The 17,961-nt window shown below is 47.8% G+C and overlaps 1 protein-coding gene and 1 long non-coding RNA gene across 2 annotated transcripts in view; one reads left to right on the top strand and one right to left on the bottom strand.

The window, feature by feature from the left end:
• Window positions 1–121: 121 nt before the first annotated feature.
• SERINC5 (serine incorporator 5) overlaps window positions 122–17,961 on the bottom strand; it is a 98,181-nt gene continuing 80,341 nt past the window's right edge. Inside the window, exons 8-12 of the mRNA XM_084801811.1 lie at window positions 17,190–17,316; window positions 9,495–9,561; window positions 6,161–6,200; window positions 5,531–5,675; window positions 122–4,066 (exon numbers count right to left, since the gene is read on the bottom strand). Of these exons, the coding sequence (XP_084657937.1) occupies window positions 3,928–4,066; window positions 5,531–5,675; window positions 6,161–6,200; window positions 9,495–9,561; window positions 17,190–17,316 (518 nt within the window). The 3' untranslated portion in view covers window positions 122–3,927. The remainder of the gene's footprint in view (window positions 4,067–5,530; window positions 5,676–6,160; window positions 6,201–9,494; window positions 9,562–17,189; window positions 17,317–17,961) is intronic.
• Window positions 9,568–10,374, top strand: LOC311609077. The gene is made up of 2 exons (XR_014783258.1): window positions 9,568–9,693; window positions 10,106–10,374. It is a non-coding gene; the product is annotated as an uncharacterized lncRNA (long non-coding RNA).

Here is a 17,961-nt window from a genome sequence, read left to right on the forward strand (position 1 = left end):
CCCATCAGCATGGTTGCCAGGATATTTGATCTTTGGCTGACATGTGAAGGCACCGACCCGAGCAAAGGCTAATCAGAGGCTTTAGTCAGGTGTCAAATAAAATGAAAACAGACAACATGGCTTAAGTTTACATTTTATTAAAGTTCAGAGTTAACAAGTTTGAGTTTTCTACATAGGAAAAGGCCAGTCAATCTCAGATGCTTCATAGAAAAATTAGCATTCAAAAAAACAAATGCAAAGTCATAATTGGGTTTGTGTCTAATGGGGAAAAATAACTATTTTTAAAGATAGCAAAAATCTAACCATGTCAGAGACCTTTATAAACAACAGTAGACTTAACACACAAATTGCACTCAAACTCCACTATAGCAAAAACGTAACCACAAAATTTGGCTACAGCTAATTATTTCCAAAAAATATTTTTTAAAAACTTAACAGTTATGACTATAAAAATGTTTGTGGTTTTCTTTGCAAAGTAAAAAAGTTTAAATTTTTAATAAATGAAAGAAAATGATCCTCTTAAAAATTTTATAAATAGTTCTCAAGACATATATTACTCATCTGCTGTAATCTTTCTTTACCTGAGAGAATTTCCCAGGATCCTTTTCCCCAAAGGATTACCTTACAGAGTTCGTCCATCATTTTCCTCACATGAATTGGTTAAACTTCTCTTGAAGTCAACTGGGCAAATGAACCCCTGGCGTGCCTTTCCCAAACAAAAACAAAATCAAATACGTCTCTTTGGTAAAAGCCAAGTATTTTGGCCTTTCAAAAGAACTGTTTCTGTAAATGACTCACTGGTGGAAAACAAAAGCCGAGAGCGAGCTAAAGTCCTTGTGATCAGCTGTCCTGTCTACTGAAGTCACCCCAGCACTGGAGAGCCCATCTGTAACTAGGAAGTTACAGAAAAACCTTGAAGGAGTCTGTGACCCGGGTGTCAACCTCATCTCTGAGGGAGGGGAGCCCAGGGTCCTTTCTGGGTGTCCTGTCTCACTTATGAAGCCCCTTTCACTTCTTGGCAGTACATAGGATGTGCAGTGGCATACATTTCGGCACAGCGAAGTGACACTGTGTAGAAAGAAAGGCAGTAAAGAAGAAAAGCCCGAGGAGTTTACAGATAGGCTGTGGCGCTCCCTCTCCAGGGCAACATGAAGCACCAATGACATCTGGCAAAATTTTAATGAGTACATCATCAGAAAAAGGCAGAGGGTGACAATTTGGGAAGGGGCCAATTAACACTAGAGGTTAAGTCACTGAGGAGCTGTAGACTTTGTCACCATGAGGGGACTCCTGCCGCCCATTCCTTATGGGAATCAGAACCCCAGTCTCAATACCCCACACTCCCCCCAACTCCTTCCAAGCCTCAATTCACCCCCTGTATCAAACTTTCCCATCTTCTGGAAAACAACTCATTGCTGACTTCCCAAGAAACCCAGATCAGCTACCCAGCACCACAATGGTCACATTGGCCACTTTCCAATGGTGAACGCTGGGACAGTCTCCAGGCTCCACCTGGGTATCACATCTAAGCAAGACTCCCAGGGGAATCCCGCATAATGTTTTATTCATTAAAAAAACAAAACAAAACAAAACAAAAACCCGGGAGGGCTGGGAACACATACAGGTTCTGACCCTCTGCTAGCAGGGCTGCCATGGCTGCCATGAGTACAGGGGTCAGAGCAGCAGCCTAAGGCCGCAGTTTCTAGTCCTGCGCCAGCAGGCAAAGGTCTGTTGTCTCTGAGAGCTACTGGCGGACCCAGCAAGCTACCTCACAACAACAGGCACACCTTCCAGTTTCTCAGGGCACGAACTGCTCCCTTCTGAATGTCAATCTAACACTGAGAGTAAAGGTGAGAGTGGCCCATTCTTCCTCTTGCGTGAGCCTTAGCTTCTGAAAAGTAGGTGCTTGGCTGGTAGAGAGGGAAGTCGTGGGGGGTTGGGGGTGGGGGTGCTGCCACTGGCAGGGTCCTGGGTTTCCCTAGCTGCTTTCCAGAGAGGAAAAGGGGCCAACAAAGGCCAGCCCAGGAATGTGTGGCCTAGTCAGCCTGACCTTGACACGACATGAAGACCAAACCAGTTCAAAGGTCACCACAGCTGGCTGCCAGACCCAGCAGAGAAGACAGATAAAGGACTTGACTAGACCTTGGCAAAACACCACTGCTCCCTGAGTTCCCCTTGCATCTTCTCACAGCAGTGGCCACCGCCATGGAGCTGGCTCACACAGGCCACTGATGGGGCTCCTGTCCCTGCTGGATTAATATAGTCTTGTATAGTCAGTCAGTGGGTAGCTATGCTTTTTGTAACGCTCATGTGTCTTAGAACTGCTGAGAGCCCTGCTCTATACAATGCTCACAGAGGAGGCATGTTCAGTCAGTTGAATACCTTTTAAGACTGGATCTCGAACACTGTAAATCAGGTGAGCTCTTCAAAGAACTCACTCCTATTTCTTCCCCCTGTGTACTTGGAGCAGGAGGGCCTAGGAGGGAGCAAAAATGGAGAAGCTGACATTTTGGCACATGGGAACCAGGCTTAGTTGGGTCACGAATCTGCATGACTTGTTCAGATAGGCACAAAAAAGGGGAAAAAAATAGCTAGACCAAGTCCTTGTGGGATGCTGAGAGACTTCTGTCCACGTGAAGCAGAGCATCTGTCCACCAGCATCTTGAGACGTGGCACTGGGGGAGCCTCCTCCCAGACTGACAACATCAGCACCTAACACACACCTAAGCACGTCATTATCCAAAGGTGCGGCTGGGAAACTTGTGGCTGTAATCTCAGCTTTGTGCGGTGCCCTCGGCCACCTACTACTGCACCTAAGTCTAACTCTGCACTTCCACAGCTGGTCTAGCAGTTCCGTCTGGTCAGCTGTGTTGAAGCTGCCTGGGGTCCTCACCCCAGCCCTTCTACTTCAAGGACACCATGGGGACACACTGTGAGGAGGAAGGCCTCATGGTGCAGGAGACTGGGGGGGCGGCTGACCTGAAAACTCTGAGGTGTGTGTGTGGGGGGGGGGGTGGCAGGCTGCAGCCAAGAAGCAACTTTTTCATTAAGATCCTTGAAGCATTACTGTTAATGACACAAAAAGTAAGAGCTATACACCCCTCTGCCCCGCCCTCCCCCCACGCACCCCCACCCGTTCCCTGCTTGCTGGGGGAAAGGAAACAGCGTGAGCATTGCTGTCTCAGCACGTGAACGACACCACAAAGAAGATAGAGACGCACCATAGTGTGACTAGCGCTGGGGAGGGAAAACATGGTGGAGAATCTGTGGAGCTGAGAGCAAATTGTGCTTTTCACATTATTACAAAGATGACCCTAGGCAAAAATGAAGGACCGCTGCCAAGGGCAGAGGGAACGGAAGGCCGTGACTCCCAGCATCATGGCCCGGAAGGAAACCGCTGAGGGCAGGGACATGGCCTCCCGGGAGGGGCTTCCTCCTGCCCTCTCTGTACAGACAGGGAGTTGTGAGGGCCCCGGAGGCAAGAGGGAGAGACAGGGGTGGAGCCCACCTTAGGGATGCTTCTGTTGCTGCTCCTTTATCCCAGTGATGAGAATGACTGGCTGCACCAGGGCCATTTTCATCCCTGTGATGGACGCGGTGCCTCAACTTCTACTCTGACTAAAACACACTTTGGCTACCATGTAGGGTAAGGCAGAAAGACACGGTGGCACCTATCAGCTTGCCTAAAGATTCCAATTCCTGTGGGTCAAACTGGTAGTTTTCCTTTTGGACTTTACAGTAAGAAGCTAATCGGGAGGTTTTCCTTGTTTCCTGACAGCTTTGTCAGACCCACTTAAGACAGCAGGGGATGTCAGCTTTTTACAGGGCACCAGTTGCTGCTCAAACCCCTCCTGTTGCTGCACATGCTCCAAGGACGGCCCTCCAGAGCAGGCACAGGCCTGCTGACCAAGGGGCTCTTGGACGTCCTCACACAGAGAACTGCCTCGAGGGACAGCAGAGAGGGGCCACCAGGGTCCACAGGTACAAGACCACACACATCCAGCAGGAAGCCATCTTGACCCAGAAGCTCCCGATGACGAAGGTCTCAATGGTGGCATTTTCGTAGCTGGTGAGAAATGGACACGGTAGTGGTGAGCGCACGTAAGGATAATGTCCTGCCTCTGACAGACTTCAGCTTCTTTCTTAACAACTAATGGAGTTATAACTCATATATGTTAGAAACGTATCATTTGGCGACTTCTCAAACTCTTATCGACTTTTAGAATCAGGACCACAATCAGTTTTAGAACACCGTCATCTCCCCAGACGTCCTGCATCCCTTAGCTGCCCTCCCATTCCCACTGTCCTCTATTACCCCACACTGGTTAACCTATTTCCTGTCTGTGTGATTTACCTTTTTAAGACCAATTCATGTAAATGCGGTCACGGGCTTTCAAGACAGGGTTTCTCTGTGTAGCCCTGGTTGTCCTGGACTCGTTTTGTAGACCAGGCTGGCCTCAAACTCACAGCGATCCACCAGCCTCTGCCTCCCAAGTGCTGGGATTAAAGGCGTGCGCCACCACTGCCCGGCCACGAGGTCTCTTTTGATTGGCTTTTTAAATGTAGCATATTGTTTCCGGAGCTCTTTGGGTATATACACACGTATCCTCCCTGATGTGATTGGTGTCCCTCACGCGAGATGCCTAAGACCAGATTTTCGAGTTTTCCACTCTGGAATATTTACGCAGATGCTACCAGTTGAGCAAGCCCAAAAATGGAAACAGGAACCTCCCCATGTCATGTGAGATTTGAGAACATTCTGGGTTTCTGGGTTGGGGGCACTCACCTGTGCGCTACTCCTCTTATTGAGAAATCGTACTTCACTGTGAGGAAGCAGCACTCTTTGCTCTCTCCTCAGCTATGGGCATTTGAGCTATCCCTGGCTTCTGGCTTATTATGAATTACTCTGCTATATGAAGTACCATGCCATGTTACTACAACATGACCATTTATCTACAGTTTTTGTTATTTTTTCCTTTTTGTCTCAGATCTATATACTTAGGAGGGAAATTCCTGGATTATACTATGATCTTGTGTTGAACCATGCAAGGAATTGCCACATTATTTTTCTTTTTCTTTTTCTTTTTCTTTCTTTTCTTTTCCTTCTCTCCCCTCTCCACCCCCCCCCCCCACATCCCGAGACAGGGTTTCTCTGTGTAGCCTTGACTGTCCTGGACTTGATTTGTAGACCAGGCTGGCTTTGAATTCACAGTCTGCCTCTGTCTCCCGAGTGCTGGGATTACAGGTGTGCACCACCACGCCTGGCTTAGCTTCTGTTTCTTAAGTGCAGAGAGCACCCTCAATGTCTGAGGACAGACACTGATCTACCAGAAAGAAGCGCAAGCTGTCACTACTAAGGCCCTGGGTGTGGTGAGACCTTAGAGGAGAGCTCAGAGGAGGCCACAGCTTCGAGAACCACCCTGAGCCGGGTGTTCTAGGTGTTCTGTTTCAGTGCTTCACAGACAACTACTTTCCTGTGTAGAAATATTTACACTGAGGCAGGTTTGAAACATTCGAACAGGCCACTCACTGGAACCAGCTGGTCAATGTCATCATCATGTAGAGGGACGCCAGGAAGAAGACGAAATGGAAATAGGAGTAGCTGTACACGGTGCCTTTCTTCTCGTCATAAATGACGCGGGGTCCCTCCTTGACATTCTGCTGCTCCTCGGCGTCTGGGGATGACAAACGGTGCCCGAGGGCGGGGCTGAGCCCACGTGTACTCGGCACTACAGCAGCCCTGCCTTGCACATTTCAGTCCTAGTGTGCTGCTGCCAAGGGGACAAGGCAACCAAAGCCACCTATACCCCCTGGGACTTCCCCTTCTATGAAAAGCAAGCTGAAGAAAAATTATGGCATCCAAATGAGGTGTAGCAACCTCTTGGCATTTTTCATAGCATGCCTTAAATACACACACACACACACACACACACACACACACACACACACACACACACACTTTTTTTTCTAACTTAGATATGAATCAAAACGTGCAGTGATTTTTCCCTGCCAGAATGCCAACGAAATCTACCACCCCTCAAGGAAGACGGGAGAAGTACATAAACAGTCAACCAGCTCTAGAACTATAAATGCCTACAGAGAGAAATCTCAGCCTGCAAGGCTATCTATAGTCAAGCCCAGAACAAAATACTACACTTACCTTCTCCATCTTGGCCGAAGCAAAAACAGCACCGGGCTACCTGTGAGAGCAGAGGCAATGGAGTCAGAGGCCTGTTTTCCACATCCCTAGCACTGCAGGCTGCCCAAGTGGCAAGGCTTCTTCTAGTGCAAATGGCTTGGCTAAGTATCTGGCCTCAGATATACTGGGTACAGCAACGGGCGATGCCCTAGTGGCCACTCTAGCTCCTGTGACTTGTGGGAGCTGAGCCTTGTGTCCTAGCTCCCTTAGGCACTGCTGCAGCTGCAGAGCTGCCTTGTCCTGTAGCAAGACCTTTCTGGGTACCCTCCATCAAATGACTGATCACGGAAGGCATAGAAAGGGCCAGCTAACAGGCCACACAGGACACTCTGAGGCACCACATATGTTTGGGAGCATGCCCTGGGGTTAGTGCAGCCTATATTGTCCTTTATTTATACTCAGCCTAATTCTGTCTCCTTTCTCTCCCCTTCCTCCCTTCTACATGTGCTGGTCCTTAACACATTACCCAACCGAGACACCCTGCCTCAGTTCCTACTTCCGGATGACTCGGCCTGAGACATGCAGCCAACAGGACGACCATCCTTGCCTCACACTTTCCAGTGACCTGTTCTACATGCTAACCTCCCAGTCCTTCTGCCTCACAGGCTGAGGCCAGGATCATCCCACAGCTGAGGACAGTGAAGTCAGGCAGGTTAGTCAGCTGGCAAGGAGCCACCAAACTAGCTCCATGACAGAGCTGGGACGCATGCGGAACGAGACGGGATTCATAGGTCACAGGAGTAAGTGGCGCGTGGTGTTCAGGGAGAAGAGTGTGAAATGGGGGAACCCTGAAGGACAGAGCGCAGGCTGCTGCTGCAAGGATGGTGCTGCACTCCTGCCCCGGCACGTGAGAGGCAGAGGCACAAGAATCCCAAGTTCACGTTGACCCGAGCAACACAGCGAACTCAAGGCTAGCCTGTGTGACAAGGTGTGTTCAGAGCAGATTGGGCTGCACAGCAAGCTCTAGGCCAGCCTGGGTTATGTACTGAGATCCTTTCCTTATCAAACAAAACAAATAAATCAGGCTTAGGATCTGGCTGTGGACACAGACGGCTGGAATACTTGCTTCTTTAGTACAGCTTGAATTTTATCATCTTTCTTACTTGTTCAAAACAATAAACTCAAGAAAAAAGGAAATGAAATTATGAACATTTTATTATATGATTGCAGGAAGACTGATAAACGGAGTAAGAAGGCTTGCACATGACGAGACCGGCCGGGAGGCAACGGCTCTTGCTATGTGTAGCGGAAGACAGCAGAGAGGCAGGGCGGAGGCCACAAGAGCACAGCAGCAGCCTTTCCCACACACCCACTCAAGGCCAAGCCCTTGCTTCCTTCCTGCTCCACAAGCCTTGGATCACGTGAGGCCGTCCACATTCACAAACACAGTGGGCCCACTTTACTCATACTAAGGTCATTTCTTTTGAAGCCTAAATTACCACAGAAAATCTCAGCTTGGCCTTTCAAAGGTATATCCCCGGCAACTCAATGCGGGGCGGGAACCCACTTGCTCGGGCGGCAAGCAGTGGGCGGCTTTCCTCTCAAAGGAGAACAGCAATGTTCCCTCTTAAATCTAACCTGGGGACTTGCTGCTGTTTGAGCCTTCAACTCTGTACACAATAGGGACATTGAAACCATAAGGCTCAACCCTCGGCGGGTGGCCACCCAGTCTGTGGTGAGAACAAAGGCACAAAGGCTGCTTCCAGGGGCTGTAGCAACCTCCATAGCGGTTCGCTGTCTCTAGGTCAGGCTCTGGGAAGGGCATCCTAGACGGCCAGCTGCAGAGCAAAGTGCCTATCCACATCTGGAAAGAGCCCAGGGCTTGTCCATCCAGTAGATGCTATTCAAGTGGAGCCACTGGCCAGATGCCAGGCAAAGCCAGCAGCAGGAACCAGGGACACAGCTGGGCTCCTAGGCAACGTGCAGTCAAGACCGTGTACTCTGGGGCTACATCCTGGTAAGTGGAAGTGTTTGTTCCCTCTGTAAAAGGCAAAGAACATCCCCTCACTGGGCTTTTGTGAGGACTAAGTGAAATGACACAGGGAGGCTCAGAACAGTGGCCTGGTACCTGGAAAGTACTACTCGACTCAGCCATCACCGGAGGCCAGAGGTCCTTGTCAGCCTTAGGTCTGGACTGAGTCTTGTCTCAACTGCCCTGTGCATTTGAGTTTTCTGGCTATGGTTTATGTTTCATCAGGAGCTCCAGAAAAAAAAAATTCTGTATAGGAAAGGAAATAACAAGATATTTTGGACAGTCAGCTAAATAGTTTCTCCAACCTTGACATGCAGGTGAATGGCTTCAGCAATGTGAATTCTTTACGGAATGACACAACTGTGAGATGGAAGCTAGGCATTAATTGAGGTGTGAGTGTGCCCACTGTGCTCTGCGGGGTGTGCAGAGCACGCACGGTTCCCTCCCTTGCCTGTCTTCCTTCCTTCAGGCCTCCAGAGCACCGTTACATAAGCCCAGAGCTATGCTGCACATGGTGATACAGATGGCTGACAAGCAGGTGCCTGCTTAAGAACAAAAGGAACATCTGCACTCTATTACAAGCAAAGGGAGAGTAAACAAGGGGGGGAGCTGTAAGGGTCCCTAAGCCTTGGGCCGGGGTGGGTGCCAGGGTGCCAGGCAAACAGCCAGTGTCTTTGATGGCAAATCAAGAAGTCTTTCATTTTAATACACAGGACAATAGTTCTTTTTCTATTAAAAAAAAAAAGTATTCTTTCTCAGACAAGAAACAGAACCATGAGCCTTCTCCCCCTGCCCCCCAAAAGAAGGGCTATCTGCCCAATGTAAAGGAAAAATTAGTTTCCTCACTAGGTATACAGGCCAGGCCTAAGGGCAGGTCCCGTGACCAGCAGAAGATGGCCAACACAAAACAAACTCCATGTGGCTTTGGAGCACGTCTCATAATGCTTTGTTCCGACATTTTCTACCTTACTGTCTTTTGCCTACGTATTATGGTTTCTGATTTTGTGTTTGTATGGGTTTTGTGCGTCTGCACGTGTGTGTCATGCATTTAGGTGTTTCTTGTGCCTTTTCTTGTTTTCTTTTTCCTCTGTTTGTTTTGTTTTATTTTATTTGGCCTGTTTTCTAAAGAGAGAAAGAAGCATTAAGTTGGAGGGATGGAGGTGGGGTCTGGAAGAGAGAAGGGAGGAAACACCATGATCAATTAGCATATACTGTATAAAAAAAAACTTATTTTTAACTAATTAAAAAAAGACACCAGCACAAGAGGCTCTCCTGAGAAACAGGTCCTGAGTGAAGCAAGGGGAGAAGGGGAAAGGCACTCACTTCCAGTTCGGGGGCTCCGTATCGCCTCTGCAGTGCATCCGAGCTCGACCTTGTCGTTGATGTCAAACTAGGAAAAAAGCAAGGACCAGGAGCACAGTGAGAAGTTGCCATCTGAGTGAGGGCAAAGGCTGCCTGGCTCACCAGGGCCCACCGCTCCAGCACTTTTGTGAAAGTGCATTTGCCCTCCATGTCTCCATCTGTGAGTTTATTTAACCTTACATAAAGGTATCTAGGTGGGCAGGGGGACACCTTTCTCCTTTGCTCTTACTTCCTAAGTAATGGTGTCTTATGTTATTTACACTCTAGCACTTGCTGCTCGTGTTACAGTCACTTTATAATTCCGCCCCCCTCTCACTCACTCTCTCTGCGCGTGCATGCGTGCATGTCTGTCTGTCTGTCTCTCCCTTTTTCTTGTTCTCTGGTCTCACTTAGAGATCAAAAGCTATGAGAACCCAGAGAGAGAGAGAGAGAGAGAGAGAGAGAGAGAGAGAGAGAGAGAGAGAGAGAGAAATGAAAGACCCTTTGAAAGTTGTTGGGAAAGCCGCTAGCCTGTTTTTGTTGTTGTTGTTGTTGTTTGTTTTTTGTTTTTGTTTTTGTTTTTTAAAATCTAGGTGATGTAGCTCAGCTGGCAAAGTGCCTGCACGGCATGCTCGAGGCTGGGCTCAGTGCCCAGCACCACATGAAGTAGGTGTAGCTGTGCAGCCCTGGAATCCCAGACTGGAGAGCAAGAGGATCAGACACTCAAGGTCACCCGTGACTGCATGGTGAATCTGAGGCTGGCCTGGTCTTCAGGAGATCCTGCTCAAAAATGTTCCCGCCTCTCCTCCACATCTAGAGAGGCAGACTCTCTCTCTATAACATTGACTTACAAAGGCAAACGTATTTATTTCTCCTTTAAATAAAAACATGGAAGCATTTTAAACAAACTGAGATACATTCGAGCCATATCCAGCTTTATACACTCACTTGACAGACAGTCCCCAAAGCTGTGAGTGCGGTGTGCAACACGCCTGTTCTGAGCTGGGGCTCTTCTGTGAAAATGCAGCCACCCTGCTTCACGCAACCGACCTTACAAGGACACAGAGGGCGACTGCTGTTGCTCAGGAAGCTGAGCTCCCAGTGGACAGGAAGAAACTAAGACTCAAGTCCACCGAATCCACCCCAGGAAGCAGCAGGGTCCTGTCTGTTCCCTCTCAGTCTCTTGCCCAAGGAGAAAAGATCCCACCCACAAATACCCGAGTTCTTTGTAATCACTTACATATTCACCAAACACTGCCTGCCTTCCTTCCTCTCCACAAGTCACTGCAATAACCCCAACCTCGGCCATATACCAGATCAGCGAACAGCGCAGGCGCCTCCTGAGCACCTGTTTCAGTTCACAGCGGAGCCAGCCAAAGTCCCATGAGTCCCAGAGAATCCCAAGAAAATCCCAGGTTTTGCTATTGGAGACCAGGGACCTCTACTCAGCCAAGAAAATCGACAGTGCGGGCCCAGGACATGTCACGCCTCTGTCCAGCCTTTGTGTGACAAAAGCACTGTGTTCCCACAGTGCTGCATACTCAGTAACTCGTGCCTATCAAAGGAGGCCAGACTCCTGCGGGAGCCAGGGGAGGCCACCCCATGCTCCTGGTGCACAGCTGTGAAGAGTTCGGACTAGCTGCTGAGGCGGTGGCAGGATTTCTAAAATAAAAAAGCAAACCACCACCATTCCTTTCTTAAGTAAGAATAGCAGACCCAGAATATTCCAAAAGACCATTCCTCCTCAGTTCGCCATTTTCTCAGCATAAGCCAACCTTCTTTGCCAGAACGCCATACCAACCTTGCTCCACACGGCATGCTGTATTGCTCTGAACATCCAACGTTGAACTAGGAAGTTGCTTAGGATTGAATATAGATTCTTAGCTTTCCCACTTTTATATTCAGTGGGCATTTTCCTAGATGGCTTAAATCCTAAAGGCTATTTCTTTTCTCTTAAGCATAACTGAAATGAAAATAACCAAGGGATACTTTATAACACAAATACTTCCTAATAATCTAATCGTGCGGGCCACCCAGCTTAGCATCCTGCCAAGTCTGGGTGGCCTTTGTCACAGCAATAGAAAGCAACTAGAACAGAAATTCGTACCAAAGAGTTGGCTATTGCTGTGACAGACCTGACCATGTTTTTCTGGTTGTGAAGTATTTGAAACTTTGGGCTGGAAAGGCAGTTAGTGCTCAAAGCTTAATTGATTAATATAAGAGGCCCAACCCATTGTGGGTAGTGCTACCCGTGGGCAGGTGGGTCTGCGTAGTACAAGAAAGCAGGCTGAGCAAGCAAGAAGAGCAAGCCAGTAAGCAGCATTCATCTGTGGTTTTGCTTCAGTTCTTGCCCTGCCCTCCATTTACGATGGATGGCAAAGCTGTAAGGTGAAATAAAGCCCTTTCTCCATGGTCACTGTCTTAGGTAAGGGTTCCATTGCTGGGAGAAAATACCACCATCAGCAACTTGAAGATGAAGGTTTACTTCAACTTCCTCATCATGGTCCACCACTGAGGGAAGTCGGGGCAGGGTAGGGGGGTTGCTCACTCAAAAACAAGGCAGGAACGTGGAGACGAGAGCATATGCCGAGGGAGGGGTGCTGCTTACTGCCTTGTTCTTCCTGACTTCTTAGAGCACCCAGGACCACCTGCCCAGGGGTGGTACCACCCACAGAGAGCTGGACCCTCCCATAGCATCATAAATCAAGACAATGCACGGGCCAATCTGCTAAGGGACATTGTCTCAGTTGAAGTGGCCCCCTTCCCAGATGACTATCTTGTGTCTAGCCAGTACAGCCTTGTTCTTTTTTTTATTTTTGTTTATTGTTTTTAGTTTTTTGGGTTTTTTTGTTTTGTTTGTTTGTTTTTTTGGTTTTTCGAGACAGCCTTGGCTGTCCTGGATTCAACTCTATAGACCAGGCTGGCCTCGAACTTACAGTATCCATCTGCCTGCCTCTGCCTCCCGGGTGCTGGGATTAAAGGCATGCGCCACCACACCCAGCACAGCCTGATCTAGAAAGCAAACTAGAACACGTCAGTAACTACGTCACTACTGTCTCTCCACCATGTAGTGAAGGAGGCTCGGCTCAAGTGTCCTGAAGCCAAGGTAGGAGAACTGCAGGAACCCACTCCACTTTCCACAGGTACAAAGGACTCCAGGGTCCAAGGCAGCCTGACAGCTTCAGCTGGAAACAGTGAAACAGCAACAGGAACCGGGGACTCAAGAAGCCTTTGCTATGTCTGTTATGCCCACGGGAAGCTGGTCTTTGTCAAACGATTCACAAGAAGGTGGGAAGACTGGACCAACAGAGCAAACTGTTGGGGAACCCTAGTGGGTAGGCCAAGGTGAGGGCCATCTTGGGGTCCTGGTTGGGAAACTCCTTCTTCACAGAGGTAACTCCTCAGCACCAGGTGGGGGCTCCACACAGAACGTGGCCCAGGAAGCAAGGTTTGAACAAGAGAGAGAAAAGTATGTCCTCAGGAAGTGCCCTGAGGATCCGGGGCAGACACAGTATCTAAGCAAGTATTTGGGAGTGAGACAAGGAGCCCCCAGAAAAGAGAAAGAAGCCAAGTGGGCCAGACAACCCTGGGTCTCGCACAGAACACAGGCGATTTTTCCCTCTTTTAATCTGCTCAATACCTGGTGTTCTACCCTGTAGAGTTTCCACCAAGAATTTAACCATTCCTATCACCATGTTCAAATTACAGCTTCTGTCCAGAAAGCGTGGCCTCGTTTGAGAACGTCCCCTAACCTCCCAAGCTTCTTCAGTGTAAACTCTGGAAACAGTTGAGAAACCCTTAGTGATATGGTGCCTTCTCTCAGCAGCGTGTCCTTTCTTGAAGGCCCTATGAAGTCTGAATCCAGGTCCCTGTGGTCTTGAAGCCAAGCCATGTGTTTATAACATTCTACAAGCTGCCGCCTCCTGGTGCTCCAGAGGGCAATTCCAGCAAGCGCCACTCTCCAGAATCCCACCCGATGCTGAGCCAGTGTGCTACAGAAGCACCCGCAGGCTACACTCTGTGCAGGCTAGGGCTCTGTCCTTCATCCCACTGGCCACTCCACTTCTGCAGCATTCAATAGCAATGTTTGCTGTTGGCATTTAGACAGATTTCTAAAGAGCAGCTGCTGGCTTTGAAAACTGAGGAATTTGTGAAATAGCAGACTACTCTTTGCCAACCTCCACTGCGATGCCTCAATTCTCAAAGAGACTATCTCTCTCAAAAGTGATCTTCCTGAGCAGGTGTGGTAGGACACGCACGTGTGGTAATCACAGCACTCAGGGAGGCAGAGGCAGGCTGATGGTTTGAGGCCAGCCTGGTCTACAAAGCTAGTCCAGGACAACCAGGACTCCACAGAGAAACCCTGTCTCAAAAACAACAACAAAAGTGAGCTTTCTGCTTTCTTTGTTTGGCTTTTGTTATTGTTTTGTTGTTCTAGTGCTAAGGTTTATAGATACAGAATAGCAAGCCAGCTCACTTCCACTAAGGTAAGCCCAAGATTAAAAGTGATTTGGCAGGGGCGGGGTGTGTGTGTGTGTGTGTGTGTGTGTGTGTGTGTGTGTGTGTGTGTGTGTGTGTGTGTGTGTGTGTGTGTGTGTGTGTGTGTGTTTAAACCCAGATCCTCAAAAAGGCTAAGAACAGAGGATCACTGTGCTAAGTCGTGGTGGCTCTTAGGCCTCACTGGGAATGGCCTTGACTTGAGTCCCTCTTCTTAGTACTTTTTAATTCTGTGTTATGTCTGTGTGTGTATGTCTGTGTGCGTACATGTGTACATGTGTGTGCATGGCTCTGCTACTGAGCCACATTCCCAGTCCTAAAAGTGACTGAAAACAAAACTGGGTTTTGCTAAGTTGCTGAGGCTAGCCTTCTATATTAGCTGGATTACAGACACTCACCAATACCTCTTGCTCTAAAAAGGAATCTTTACCCGAGTGGGTAACAATTCCATGCTGTGAGACACCCCACAACTGTCCCAGTAGGATTCTGCTTTCTTTCCCACTGATGGTGGCGGTAAATCTAAACCTCCAGGCTAGCCAAGAACAACCACTTTCCCTCAACCCAGTTTTATTGGACACTGATTAATTTTCAAAAACCAGTATTTTATTCTGTCAAAAACCCTTATAGTTTCTTCTGATAACTATACCAAAAGTGATTCACAGCAAATGGACACACAACCAAAACACCAAAAGACAAACATGAAGGAAAATATTACTTATCCCCTAATTAATGCCATTACTACCACACGATTGCTTTGTCTTTTCCTGCGAGTTTCTGGCTTTTTTGTTTGTTTTTTTAAAGAGTTATTTTATGAGTATGAGTGTTTTACCTGTGCATATTTATATCTGTGTAACACACATGTGGCTGGAGGCCACAGAGAAAAGAGCATCTGAACTATAGCTGGAGTGAGAGCTGAGTGTGAGCTGAGTGTGAGCTGAGTGTGAGCTGCCATGTAGGTGCTGGGAACAGAACCTGGATCCTCTGCAAGAGCACTGAGTGATCTTAACCACTAAGCCAGCTCTTGATGCCCTCCTCCTGGACATTTTTATAAACACAACTTTATTTGATTTTTTTTTTTTTAAAGGGAATGAGCTATATGCAGCTTAGTGATAACCTACTTCTCTCTTGACTGGCCAATATTCTTGAGATTTTTATTTATTTATTTTTATTTTATGTGTACGAATGTTTTGCTTGCATGTATGTCTATATGGCATTTATGTGCAGTGTGCTAGAGTCCAGAAGAGGGCGTCAGATCCCATGGAGCTGGAGCTATGAAAGCTGTTAGCTGGCAAGGTATTGAATCAAGGAACTCTGGAAGAACAGTCAGTGCTTGTAACTGCTGACCATGCCTCCAGCCCCACTCACTAACATTCTCATATGCTAGTTTCTTCCTGTTGCTGTGATAAAACACAACGCAAAGCAACCTGGGGTGGAAAGGGCTAATTTCATGTTACACTTGCACATCACAGCCCATCACTGAGGGAAGTCAGGGCAGGACCTGGAGGCAGGAGCTGACACAGAGGCCATGGAGGAGTGCTGCTTACTGGCTTGCTCCTCATGGCTTGCTCAGCCTGCTTTCTATTACAACTACCTGCACAGGGATGGTACTGACCCCAGTGAGCTGGGCCCTCCCGCAGCAGTCATTAATCAAGAGAATGCACAAAGGCTTGTCCACAGGCCAATCTGATAGGGTCATTTTCTCAGCTAAAGTTCTTCTCCCCTCCCCCAGATTATCCTAGATTCTTTCAAGCTGACAAACAAGGAGCAAGCACACAGCCAGTAAGGAAACTGGTCCCATGAGCTATGGGGTCACTGGACATGGCCATTGACTTAAATCCCCCTCATTAAAAAATAAAAAAATTTGTATTTGTCTGTGTGTGTGCATCCAAGTGTGTGTATGTGAGGTCAGCACGTACTAGGTATCTTCCTCAATCTCTTCCTACCTTTTTTTCCCTCACTGAACCTGGAACTCCCTGGCTAGACTGGCTGGCCATCAAGTTGAGATCCACCTGTCCACGTCCCCAGTCACTAGGGTTAGCAGTGAGGGTGACAAAGCTCAGTTTTTACACAGGCGCTTGAGATCTGACCTCAGGTCTTCATGCCTGAATGGCAGACCCTTTACTGACTGGGCCATCTCCCCAGCCTCACCTCTCTCCATTTCAGTAGGGCAGGCACTCAGTAGGCAACAGACTGAATTACATTTCAGGAGACCACCACCAAGATCCCTTTTGACGGAACGGAAAGACTGTCACGTGACAGTCAGACTGAGGATCAGTATTAGAGAACCATCACTTTCACCACATGGCACACTAGCAAGTGTTTCCTGTCTGGGTCACAGTTCTGAGCAAACACCCTCGGCAACGTGTAGGTCCTGGCTGGCCCCTTCCTCTCAGCAGGACTTGTTAAGAGAGTGTGTCAGTGTACTCAGACATTTTATTTATACAGGCTGTCACCACCAGGGTTGTTTAGTTTTGGCAAGAGGAAAATTATAACGTGCCCATGACAAGTTGAATTTCTTACACACAGAAACAAAATATAAAACACACTGAAGTAAAACCCAACTCTAGAAAGGCTCCTGTCAAAAGGAAACTTCATTACCAGTAAAATATGTACCCAGGATAGGTAACAACCATTTCTAGCCTTGACTTTACTCTCCAGCAACCTTTGAAGTGTTTTTGAAGTGGGGCACAGGCATGTGAAACAGCCTGCTTACATTCCACATGTCCCGCAGACCCAGGAGATGTCACCTGGCCTACCTCACAGTTCTGTGTGTTTCAGCACAGGAGAGAAGAGAGGCACTTTCTGTCTTTACTGGACCATGCATACAACAAGGCTCTCCCTCCATGGATAACAAAGTGCATGCTGTTGCCCTTGGATTCGAGTTTTGCCAGAGCACACTGCACAGTCTGCATTTCACCTTCCTCACCGTGTGCTCCCTTATTCTTCAAAGATGCCACAGCAACTACTCTTCAAACCTGTCTTCTAAAGAAAACATGTATCTATTCCGTTTTCCCTACATAATGGAGTAATGAATACACAGATTTCACATTGGCCAAGCAGCAATGCCACTCGGTCACTTCTGACTACTTTCTCCTATGGACAGGGTTGGAAACTTCAATAACTTTTCCCCTTTACTTTGGAAGCCTGCAAGATGAACTGCAATTAACTCCCAGGACTTACCATGAATATGAGATGCACACAATCAGGAGAAGGGTGCCCAGACAGGTCACCAAGTTCTCGTCTTTACGCAGGTTATGACCGAAGTCAGGCACACATATGGTGGTATTCTTCCCATGTTCATCTACGACTTGTAGGTAACACAGAGCAAACACAGTCATGTTAGGACAGTCTACTTCTTGTACCTCGCAGCATCCATCTGAGAAGATTCGGGTAGCTCGGGCATGGCTCCCCCACACACTGTGCCCTTCACACTGTGAACTTCTACTCTCAAGTCTGATTCTGTACAGACAGCACTTTCACTAGTTCAAAACACTGCTCCCACACATCAGACACATGAGGAGCAAGCACCCCCTCTGTGTTCCAGCTAAGCGTTCAAAGATGTGATGTCTCAGGGCTTAGTCACCCGTGCTCTTTTCCTATATTAAACAGAATGCAGTAAAAGCTGTTAGAGCCATTTAAAAATATTATCTTTAATGTTTTCTTTTAAACTGGACTTACAGCCTCTAAAGAGAAGGGTAGAGCACAGGTACCCTGTGTGAACAACCCACTTAGATACAGTGTAAACCAGAGGAGACAGGTTACCACAGATGGCATAAAGGACACAGCTTCTTTCAGCCTGTGACCTGGAAACTTCTTGAGGTAGTCGAAAATTTTAAGAAATAAGAAGCTAGATATAAATGTTTTTTATAATCTCTTTCTCATTAGTAATTTGCTTTTTAAAAACAAACAAAACAAAACAAAACAAAAAACCCATGGTGTTTCAACTGTGATC

The sequence above is a fragment of the Acomys minous genome, assembly GCF_964271855.1.
Source record: "Acomys minous genome assembly, chromosome: 11".
NCBI classification, from domain to species: domain Eukaryota; kingdom Metazoa; phylum Chordata; class Mammalia; order Rodentia; family Muridae; genus Acomys; species Acomys minous.